This window comes from Ammospiza nelsoni, chromosome 10, assembly GCF_027579445.1.
Source record: "Ammospiza nelsoni isolate bAmmNel1 chromosome 10, bAmmNel1.pri, whole genome shotgun sequence".
In the NCBI taxonomy this organism is placed as follows: domain Eukaryota; kingdom Metazoa; phylum Chordata; class Aves; order Passeriformes; family Passerellidae; genus Ammospiza; species Ammospiza nelsoni.
In genome coordinates, this window is record NC_080642.1 from 19431900 (window position 1) to 19444142 (window position 12243).

General features: G+C 41.0%; 1 protein-coding gene across 1 annotated transcript in view; it reads left to right on the top strand.

The window, feature by feature from the left end:
• Positions 1 to 12243, top strand: part of STAG1 (STAG1 cohesin complex component) — a 149680-nt gene that overhangs the window by 89118 nt on the left and 48319 nt on the right. Inside the window, exons 8-10 of the mRNA XM_059479133.1 lie at positions 1076 to 1227; positions 5120 to 5193; positions 10675 to 10798. Of these exons, the coding sequence (XP_059335116.1) occupies positions 1076 to 1227; positions 5120 to 5193; positions 10675 to 10798 (350 nt within the window). The remainder of the gene's footprint in view (positions 1 to 1075; positions 1228 to 5119; positions 5194 to 10674; positions 10799 to 12243) is intronic.

Here is a 12243-nt window from a genome sequence, read left to right on the forward strand (position 1 = left end):
GCCAAGAATCTCTGCATTTACCAGTGACAGTACATGCCATTTATTTATTTATTTATTTGCTTGTTGTAACCAGCTTGAGGCTTTGCTTTGATTCCACACATTTCCTTCAAGCTGTTTTCAACATTTAATTGTGTTGCAGTCCCAAGGAACAGAGGTCAACATGATGCCATGGAGCTCAGTCTTGATAAAGTTTTTGAAAAGCTACTTGTAGACTGGCATTTTTTCTTGAAGGAGTGTTTGTAGGTCCTTGTTTTCAGTTTTCCTCTATGCTAGTCAGTTGGAATGAGAGATGATTCACTGTAGGAAGAAGTACCTGTAGGTTACCAGTTTCGACCTGTAGCAGTGCAAATCAATACCAGTTGCCTCACTGCTCCGTTTGTGTGGTTGCTTTTCTACCTGGAAGCAATGCTGCATATTCAGAGGAGCTTGCAGAGAGGACGTGATAGTTTGTTGCATTATTTTGCTGTTTTTTCAACATTGTAAAATGTGTTGTACTATGTAACCACACAGAACTTGGGGAAGGTCCTTATTAATGTTTTTTTTGTAAAAAGAAATTTACGTACTGAAAAGCAGACATGAACAATATCATATCCAGCATGTGTGAAAATAAAAATTGCATTTTTATATGGCTGTACAGCTGACTTTAAAGCAGTGTCAGACCTGCATTCAGAGAAGCTGTGCTGTAGTCCCTTGTGAACTGAGCCAACCTCAGCAGCCATTGGTTAAGGTCACCCTTAGTATGGAGCCATCTCTGCTGGCCCTCTCCTGTGCAGAAATGGCTGTAACTCCCCAGCAGCTGCCTTCATGGTGCCCTGATGCTGCAGGCTCACATGCTGGCTCCCTGGTGCCCTCAGAGTTTGTCTGGAGCAGACAGCAGGGAGCACTGCCTGCAGCTGAGTGTGGGGTACAGACTCTGCTTTCTGACCATGGGCCACTTCCACCTGGGTGGAAGTGCCTATCCAGGTACTGGGCCAGGGTTGAGAGGCTTTTTGCTGTGAGTATGGATCTGCTGAGGAAATATTTTCTGAGCTCTGACTACAGGTAAAGAGTCATAATCTGTCTTGTGCCTTTGCAGCTATGAAGCTTATGACTGCTCTTGTGAATGTTGCCTTAAACCTGAGCATTCATCAGGACAATACACAGAGGCAGTATGAAGCTGAGAGAAACAAAATGATTGGCAAAAGAGCTAATGAAAGATTGGAGCTGCTGCTTCAGAAAAGAAAAGAGGCAAGTGAAAAGACAATTCTTTTTTTCCTGGTTCATGTGCATTCCCTCCAACAGAAAGCCCAGGGTGATTTGTGACTTGAGTACCACAGTGAGAAAGAGCTTAGTTCTGCAGTGGTGTTTGTGTGATCTCAAGCAGACTACTTAAATCCTGTACTGCCACTTTCAGTTGAGTTTGTGGTGCTGTTCTGCATGCAAAGGAGAATTCTCTTCTCCAGCTTCTATGAATGACCAGGCAAGAAGAGACTCAGACTGTAAGCAGTCACTGTTCTGGTGATGCAGAAAGATTCTGACAAGAGGATCACACATTCCCTCCCAGTTTTCCCCTTGATCACTGCAGTTATTCCACAGTGTCTCATTGCTACTTCTTTTTTAGCTGCTTTCAGGAAACACTGTGGAGTTGAGGCTATAGCACCTGTTCTCAGGGAGAAGGAGCTAGGGAGACATTAAAGTCGCCTTTAGTAAGTACCAGCCTGGCATTAGGTGAGAAAAACCATTAGAAGGTTGCTGTAATCATTCCTCAATGAAGTATTATATCACAGGAAACTTCAGTTTTAGAGGTGTACTTAAATTTAAAGTTGATAAATAGAAAATTAATACACATACATCCAAACAAACATAATGTGTAAAGATGCCAAGTAAAACTCATAAGAGAAATTGAAAATCAAAGTTTGTATTAGATATAAATTTATGATTTTTAATTTATTAGTTTTGAATTTTCTCTACCACTGTTTTACTCTGTGGCAATTAAGACTGTCTCAGTACTTTGCTTGTGTGCACCTTGAATTCCTTTAGGTGTAACTTTGATGTGAATTGCTTGACTTTGTAGTTTTTGTCTGGGGATAATTACAATTACATATTTTTATTTTACCCCTATGACTTGTAGCACAACTTTATTTGGTTTGCATAATTCTTGAAAAGCATGCATTAAAGTACAATGCAAGAACAATCTCTGCTGCCTAAACTGTGAGAGAAACATTTTAAATTAAATATTAAATTGCATGTGAGTTCTAAAGCATTGTGAAATGCAAAATAGCTGGAACAGTGTTTCTATTCCACATTTGTTGATTGTTGCTTTGAATTTGCAGAGAACAAAGGCACTAATTGCACTGATTACCTTGGGCTGGTGGCTCTGTGGCTGGGAACTCCTCTGTGCCCGTTCCCCCAGCTGCTCTTTCAGAGCTGCAGGACATCCTCTCTCTGGGGAGCTGTAGCAAGGATGCCCAGGCTGCACAGGGCTGGGGAGCCTTGGCAGGAGAAGGAACATACTGTATATTCCCACTGTTTAAATACTCTGTTTGACAGTGGCATTCTGTGCTGGCACTTCCTCAGTTGATTCTTTGATGAAGTGCCATCCTAACAACCCCTCCTGAGCTCATACCCGTGCATGTATTGGTCCTCATGAGCTGACAGAGCGACAGTTCACCAACTGAGTGTGTCAAGTTAATCTGAAGCAGAGGAGAGGGAGCACTTCCTGAAGTGTTTCAATATCAGGCCATCATCTACAGGTGGGAGAGCCATGCATGGAGCTCTGTCTTATCAATGAGATTTTCAGCTCAAGTGGATTATTTATGTAGCAATATGCCACAAAGCAGAGAAAGTTGTCTTTTTAATATCTGCCAGTAGTAATTTAAATTTTGTGCTTGTCATACATGTCTTTTTGAGCTTCCACACCTGCTTGCAGAGTCAACAACAGAATGTTTCCCTCATTTTTTACCTCTGTTTAAGACGGGGAATGTTAAATCATTTTTGCATTGGTAAGAGCAGGAATCCCAAGACAAAGATGTTCCCTCAAGATACTTGAAGTTACACTCAGATTCAAGTGCATGATTTAAAAAACTTGAAAGTATAGACAGCAGTTAGAGTTTCAGATAAAATTCATTACTGAATCTAAAATACATTTGAGAATTATATCCTTTAAATGTTACTACACAGAGGTAAAAGCAATCCCACGTGGACCTACTGAATCTCTATTCTGCTTCCACACCAGCTGTGCCCCAGCATCTGGATACCTGTACCAGATGATAATTCACCATGTTTATAGTGAACTGTAAATTCTGTGCAGAAGAAGAGGGAGGAAGCCATCTGTGCTGTCCCTTCATTTGTGCTGCTCAGGCTTCTACAGTGCTGCTTCACTTTCCACCCCCAGAGATGTCAAGGGATACTTTTTTCAGAGTCTCAACTTTCTCATGGCTCAGAAAGTCCATCCTCTCCTACCTGTCTTCTGTGGTATGGTTTTATACCACGAAATCATTCCCTGAGTTCTCTGTGAGCTCTGGTAGCTTTTCAGAAAGCCTCCTGAGGCTTCTTGGTTCATTCCCATCCTCATTGTACTGCACAGCCTGTGCTAGGCTGTCTCTACCTCCATGTTGCTGTGGATATTTCCCTGCCTGTAGCCTTTGGAACCACCCAGCTAAGGGGTGATTAGGAACTCACAGTCCCCTTTGGATTATGAATTCTCAAACAAGCATTTAGTCTGTGCAAATTTGGGTTGAGCTGATGCTGCAAATAGTGCTTTTCCCAGAGGCCATGTCTAAATATGCTTGGTTCATGTTTGCAGAGCTGGTGTGGACCCAGCTCTTCCCTTGGTACATAATCCCTTTTACTGTAAAATTAGTTTCTTTGGCAGCTTTCTGACAATTTAGTCAAGAGCCCTCAATGCCTTGGTTTCTCCACATGCAAAATGGAGACAGCACCTCCTTGCACTTCAGTGAACTGGGAAGCTTCACTCCCTGAGTTCTGAAGCTACTTCAGCTCATACCTGGAAGATGCAGTGGAAATATTTGGCTGAAAAATAGAAGCCCTTAGGGGAAAGTGTTTCAGAGCTCATGCCATTCAGGAGGTCAAACCAGCTGATTTTGCCTCTGGCTTTGAAACCTTTTATCTGTTAAATATATACATCCACAATTATACAGGCTTAATTATTTTATGCATATGTGCCCTTCACCAGCAAGGCTCTGTTGTGGTTTTGCTACTGTGAGAGTGTGGACAAATTTACATTCCCACATTTTGGTGCTGTCCTTGGACTGTAATGAACACCTTGATGGAAGAATGATGGCTGCTCCAAAAACTGATTGGATAAAATTGGTGTCATCTTATTAACAAAGCTGCCTTTAGGTGTAATTAAGTTATACTTAGTTTAGTACAAGATCTGACAGTATGAGAGTACTGTAATTAATTCCAAGTTTTGTTAACATATTAATTGACACAAGGTAAGCTTCCCATAGTACTTGCAAAACGTGCTCATGTTACTCAGGAAGTGAAAAGATTTTTAAGAAAATGCTCTTATTTATAAAAGCATGCTCATAGCACCTTTTCGTTTGGAATTAGGTTTGGTTTCTTGCAGGCTCAGGCCTGGATGTCAGGTGTGCTCTGGTCATGGAAATCTTCCTGCTTCTGAAACCCAGTTAGTGTGGGTGCTGAAGTTCAAGCAACTGACAGTCTTTTACTTAAGTTTGAGAATGACTTCAACTCCTTTCCTTAAATAGAACATTAATTTTTTCAAAACTAATCTGTAACCAGCTTTGTTTCTGCAGCTGTCATTCATTCAGCTCTGTGTTTCCCTGTGAACACAGCACTGCTGAAATTACTGCACACATTGTCTCTACTTGTCTCATTTTCAGTAGCAAAAGTTTATGATCACGTCAAAGAACTAATTTGAGAGACTAAATTGATGTTTGTAGTGAATGTTAATTTTCTTCCATTAAGATATTGCATATATAATGTAAATATTTGTATGTATATGCCCACAATATAGGCATGTGCTGGAAAAGCAGTGGTGAATTTACTCAAGTGCTCTTCCATGGTCTTCTAAGGTTTCCCAGTAGGGAAGTGTAGAATACCAAATTATTATAAATAATGATCTTTTATTTATTTTGTGTTTTGTTTTTCACAGCTACAAGAAAACCAAGATGAAATCGAAAATATGATGAACTCTATTTTTAAGGGTATATTTGTTCATAGATACCGGTAAGAAAATGCATGTTCCAGTAGGCCCTGCTAATAAAGTGTGGTCATAAGGAAAGTCAGGGGCAGTTCCTGGGTTAATTTTCCTCTGATGTAATATTCTAGATGCTGCAGGATCACTGTCAAAACACTTGAAGTTATGGAAGAATATGCAAATTGTAACCTCTATTAATTACTCAGTACAGCCATCCACACAACTTTCTTTTAATTCAGTAGAGAGCTTTAAAGGGTTGTGGGAGACATGGGCTTTGAATCTTAGCATTTTGAAAAGAAAAGTTTTCCATGTTGGAAGCACAAAAATGACATATCTTAAAAATAATCAAATAATTACTGTGTATCATAGGATAGCAGTTGTCCTCCAGCCTGCATTTCCTTTTGTATGTCTTGGGTGCAAACTGCAAATTTGGAATATGGTTTACCAGAGAACAGTAGTCTTGTAAAATAGATTTAGGGTTGTTGTGTGTCACAAGATGTCTCAGAGCATCTGCATCACCTTGGTGCATCCAGCTCTTTAAATGTTAATTGACTTGCTGAAATCAAAAGATAAAGTTCCAGGTACCAAACTATGCAATTAACTTTTCACATTTCAGTTCTGCTTTAAAAGTTTATAATTTATGGAGTCCTTTAGGAAAATGGCAGGATAAAAGGGTGTATGAGAAGAGGGTTGGAAGGTGAAGAGTAACCCATAGTTCAGTTGGAGAGAGGGATGATTGTAATTTGGAGAAAAGCACACAGGAAACTGGGAAGGTGCTCGTGCTGACAAATGTGTGAGTGTGAGCAGCACAGTGGGGTTGGAGAGTGTCTCCTCAGTACCTGAAAAAGGTAGAAAAGTTCATGGATTATGGTCTGGAAGCCTTGAGCTGCTTGGCAGCAGGAGGATGGGTATGCAGAGCCAGCAGGTACGAGTGTGCTAGATCAGTGTTGCACTCACACCATTTTGTAAGGAGAGCAGCTTTCATGGCATAAGTAAAACAGCTGAAGAAATTAAATTCTAAGAGTGTTTCCATTTTTATCCCTTCAGAACTTAGTGTATTATATCAAACAAAACATTACTTTAAAATATCCTCTCAGTAGTTCATGCTCTTGTGTGGGACTGGAAAAAGACTCAGCCTTTTGGTGGTCTGCATTGTGGTACTTTTGCTTTTTCTTTTGAAATCCTCCTTTTGTAAAAAAGTTTCTTTTTGTGCTTCCTGCCACCACTAGTAAAGACCTGATTTTGCTGATGTTACTGTAAAAAAGGAGAGGCCAAATCAATAAACTCCATCCATGCCCTGGAAAAAGGTGCCCATGGTGGCCCTGTTAGACCCGTGGGGAATTGACTGAAATCAGACAGGTGGTGGCACCACTTGTGCCACTGTTCAGAGGGGTCAGGAGGAACCTGTTCCCACCCAGAGCCACCTGTGTGAGCACAAGCTGTCCCTGAACTTTTGGGAGTCCCCAAAGAGTCTCCTACAACATTCACCAAGCTGTGAGTAATGATACACAACAGAGGGCACAGAGTGACACTCCTGCACTCACAGCTGGGTGAGAAAAAGAGGGGGAAAAGGTCTGTGTGAAACCCAGCTAACAGACAGCAAAGCCCCGGGGGATAAAATGTAAAGGATTGTGAACTACTATCTGCTTTCATAACTTCTTAACTTCTTGAACCTTCCTTCTCTCAAATAGTTCAAATTATTTATAAACTTCGCATTGTTTTACAGGCCTTAGACCATGAAAGTGATGATTTTGAAAGAATGTTATTTTAATTATTCCCAGAGAATAAGTTCTATCCTTCAGTATGATTCAGACTCAGCCACAGTGATTCATGCTTAGTGACCTTTGTAGCTTAAATAACAAGTTCTTGACCTAAGCAAAACTCCCAAAACTCTTTCATTCAGAATGTGTCTTCTGACAAGTGTTGCAGTGAGATTATATCTTCTTTCTGTAGACTGACTTGCAATTTACTGGAAGATTTCAGTCCTCACTTCTCTCATCAAGATTAAAAAAAAAAAAAAAAACAAAAAAGATTTGCAGAAATAGCTAAATAGTTTTCTAGGTATAATGCTGGTCTAGTGTGAACAACAGATTTGGTCAAAGCTGACAACCACTCCAGCAACCCTGAGGAGCACACTGCTCTACACCTGATATTTCCCAAATATCCCATCAGAGACTCTGTGGCTCAAGTTCTGAATACTGCTGGCCCTAATCATAATTATTGTGTGTGCTGTGGCATGAAAGGCACACTGAAGTGGCACTTGGAGTGGCACTGGTAAAATCTGTTTCCTGACACTGCTGTGGTTTGTCCTAAGGTTTATGGGCCTGCCTTGTCAAGCCAAAATTTCAAAAGGAAATGCAGAATTTCTTACCTGAACCCCTTTTGTCAAATCCTTTCAGAAGCTGCATCATGGAGGATCTCTTTGCCCAGAGTAGGAACTTAGGCTGTGAATATTTTCACCTTGTAGACCTTTCTTTGCATTTTGTGCTGAAAAGAGAGTTAAATATATTTCATGTGTAGATATGTAGATGCCACATCAGTTTTCATTTCTGTACTGGACCAGATTCTCTTTCTTTCTAGAAGCATTTGGCAAGTAATACAAACTTACATCACTAATTTATAATTATGATAATTAATAATGCATTCATTATTCCAAAAACACTTCCAGTGCAGGTATAATTAGTATTTGTATGTTCTTGTGTCATCCAGAAATAATGGGTATTTTCAAAAAGCTAAACAATTCATAGTGACCAGAAGCTAAAATGTATTTAACTGTATAAAAATTAGAAGAAAAGAATTATAGTTTAATGACAAGCAATTACCACATTGAGAGCAAAGGTTCAAAGATTTTTTTGGCTGTATTTTGTTTGATACAGCATTATATGGGCATTGAGTCTGTGTTAATGATTCCTGCAGGAACACAGGTGATTCTGATCAGTGATACTTGCCTGGAAGGTGATGTCGAGTGGGAAGTGGTGTCTCACAAGTTGCCCTGCTCCTCTGGCAGCTGGAGTCTGTTTGCTGGTCTCACATCCTTGATTCTGCCTCATTTCAATTATACTGGAGATGTTAAATTCTTATTGTATTAAATCTCCTATTAAGTTGAATAGCTTTCTTCTTTCTTTTTTTTTTTTTTTTTTTTTTTTTTGTTTGTTTTTGTTTTAATTAGCAGCTTGGAGTGAGTGTCTGTAGTGCTGAGGGATCCCTGAGAAGGCTTTTGAATGAAGAAGCAGTTTTTCACTGTCTGCCTGGGGAAGCTTGAATGCACTCTTAGAGAAAACATGATTCTTCCTGCTTTTTGGCTGTCTGTCTGCATGATTAAATAGTTGTTGACATTTAGGTTCTTTTTGGTATTGCCATTAAATTCTTCCAAAACCCTTTACAGTTAGTAAATTTATAAGGTGGTGAAATAACTTACTTGGATGTGAGTACTCAGGCTGTCATCCCCTAGTAATAATGTTTTCCTTACTACTTGGTGTTGCTGCAGACTCCCCATTTTTCTGGTTTTCTTATTTATGTTTACTAGTCTTTTAGGTTTTTCTGTAAGTCTTGCATACATCCACCTATACTTTGCTTTTAAAATAGTTTGCTAGTAACATCATCGAAGAGAATTGCTAATCTAATTAAGCACTCACAGACACACATATATGTGTGTTTCTGTGACTACAGTCATAGTTTAAACTAAAACTTGTCTTCATTATGACTGCCTTTCCTGTAAGGAATTCCGTTTTTAAGCCTTGAGTGTGATATTTAGCACATTGGTCCTTACACTACTTAAACCTGTTTGAGAAATCCCTGGTTAGGACAACTTGTCTGATGCCCTGCCCTGCTCCTAATGCAGCTTGTCTCCATTGTGGATTGTTCCTTACCTTGGTTCTGAGGTTACAGAGGCTTCAGGAAGTTGGACAGACCAGGTTTCCTGATGCTGTTGGGAAGCTGTTAAAATTAATGTTTCTCATGGGCAGAGAGACAATGGCAGTGGTTTGGGGCATTCACACAAGTGTCCCCCCCAGGTTATTGCATTAAATGCATTACATGCTGTTTATGCTTTCCTGCTGTTGCAGCAGTAGAGTTTCCTCCCTACAAGTTGAATTCAAATACTGAGACCTGCCTGGAGAAGCCCCCCTGGCCATGTGTGATGCTGGGATTGGTTCATGGTCCCTGTGGGACCCAGGGGTCCAGCTCAGGGTCTGCAAAGTCAGGGGCAGGACAAAGGCACTGGATCAGCTGGGGCAGCCTGCAGGAGGGCAGGACATAGTTCCAGTGTGGAGTCACCAGGGGCTTGCTGCACTGGGTTAGGGCTATGAACCTGTGCAGTGTCTTGACCAGAAGAGTGAGTGCATTTTACTTACATTTTGTAAAATTGATTCCTTTCAGAACAGTACACTTTTTCGTTTTTGCAGTTATTCTCTTGCTTGAAGCTTGGAATTTTTCTTTCCTTCCCATAAATTAAATTTCATTTTGGGGCTCTGTTGGTCTGGTTTAGAATTAAATTGATGTTTATTACCTTTCCAAGAAGATTTTTTTTTCGTAAAAATACAAAACAAGAGTCTCAATTAGAAGCAAGTTCCAGTGTTTGCAAAGCACCAGACATTCCCTTCTTCTGTTCAGTGACTCTTTGTGTTCTTCTTGTATACAGCTGAAATTTGGAACTGTGAGGCAGTGCCAGCTGGAGTGGCACAAGTGATTTCTCATGGTAACAGATGTCCCAGAGATGGATTTACTGAAGGGACAGATGGCCCCCATCCCTTTTCCCGTTGTTTCATTATTAGTAAAGATGCCATGCTCCATGTTAGGCAGGCAGGAAAGTGCCAATCAGATGGAAAGCACTTCCATCCTGGTCTCCTTAGGTGACCTCTCCAGTTTCCTGCCACCCCTCCTCACTAAGCAGCTGATAGGTCTGCCTGAGATATGTCTTTGCTTCTTCCATGACTTGCCAGTCAGAATGTAGGATAAAAGCAAGAAAATGGGAAGAAACCAATGCTGAAGTGCAAAATTCTCATGGGTATTGTTGTAGGGGTACGAAATGAGATCTCTTTGTGTAGCAAATTCCGTTGAGCTCCTCTGGCAGGTGCCTTTGGCTAAACCCAAAAGCTTCTCCCACCTTGCAATGGCTCTGCACCTTGAGCTGGAGACAGGGCTGCAAGCAAGTGTCAGTGATGCTGTTTCAGAAATGATTGCACAGAGGAGGTTTGTAGCTTGGGTTCATCATTCTCTTTGAAAAGAGAGAAGTTAAAGATGGAGTAATAGACTAAGAAGCAAACTAGGGTGAGAATTTCTTTATGTAGAGGAAATGTAGGAGCATATATAAACACTGAAATTGTTAGATCAGTGAGTTCAAGGATGTACAGGAACAGAAAATCAGTGAGATGGCAGTAGGAACAGTGACAGGCTCCACACAGTAAGGTTCATGACCAGTAAAAGCAAATATTATAGCTATGGCAATGGGAATGAGAAGGATATTTGTCTGTAATCTGGCTAATCCTTGTTCTTTTCTTTTTCTGTATTAGTGATGCTATTGCTGAGATTAGAGCTGTCTGTATTGAAGAAATTGGTGTCTGGATGAAAATGTACAGTGATGCCTTCCTGAATGATAGTTATTTAAAATATGTTGGCTGGACACTACATGACAGGGTGAGTATTGTGTATTCCCACACACAGCAGAGTGCACTGGAGGCTGCTGTGCTGCCCAGTATCCTTGGCTTACAAAGAGATTTTTCTGTTTCTTCACTGGGTATCTTTCAACCAGGTCACTTCCAGGTATTGGCTTCAATTAGGAGGCAGTACCCCCAGTCTGCTTGGTCCTTGTGCTTTTCATGTGGTCAGTCTCTGATGAAGTATCTTGACAGAAATCCTTCCATGGGGCTTTTCTGTTGATTACAAGAGAAAGAGAAGTCTCCTCAGAGCATCCCTGAGAGCCTCTGTGTCTGAAGCAGAATGGAAAAGGGATTTCCATGTGTTTTCCATTTACATTGCCCAAGGGTTATAGGAAAAAAGGAGATCTCTGGGTCCTCAATAGACACCACTGGTTCCACAATGAATGGAATGCTTGTCAGTTCACTTTCCCTTCCTTGAAGAATCTTTTCAAGGTTCTCTTTAGCTTTTTCTTCAGAAAATTGTTGAAACACCAGATGGAAGGAAAAGAGGTGCTTTTCTGGCTCAGCACAGTTCCTAGTACTGATGGTATCCACCCAGTTCCTGCAGCCAGAGGATCCCATTCTGGGTGCTGACAGAAGACTTTGCACTTCTGCCTGGGGGGATTTGTACACCAGCACTGGCTATGCTCCCACTCCCACCAAAACCACTGGAATCACTTGTTTTACTCTAAATGCCCTTGCTGTCACTATCCAAGGAATACAAAGGAGACTTTGAGTACTGTTGAAGTGCTTATGAAGTTCCAGCATCCTGATTCAGACTATTCTCCTTTTCTAGGAGCACTGCTGGGAAAAATTGTCAGTCTGCAAGTTCATTTGGATGACTTGCATAACTGATAGTTAACAGCTGATTCTTGAAAAATATTACTTTTCTCAATGACTTCAAACATCATCTTAATATTTAGGATCTGACTTGGTCACTGTTGTGCTGAATTCTGAACAGCGCGAGTTATGCAGATGTTGGCTTTCACTAACAATAGCAGTCAGCTGCTGCTGCTGGTTCTTTTAACTACAGCTGCCAGGAATCTGCATCTTGCCTTCATTGGGATGAGCAGTTCACTTGTTAAGAGTATCCTCTAGACATGGGATTTCTTTCCAAACCTGTTGTTCTCAAACTTTCCCTTTACAAATTTTCCCCAGACTTTTACAATAGTTGAGCAAAATTTGGTCAGGAGGAAGATCCTGCTTACTGCTCCCATGGGCCATGACCAGTGTCTGCCCCAGGGCCACTGCTCTGTGTCTCAGTGAATGCTGGACATGGAAACACAGCCATGGCAGTGCCTGGAGGGACAGAGCTGCTGCTCCGTGTCCCTTGTTGGTGACATTGCTGTGCCTCACAAGTTGCCATGCCCCAGGAGAAGATCTCATTGTTCAAGTTAGCAAACCAGTGGGGAGGTCAGCTGAGGCTGGAGGATCAGGATTTAA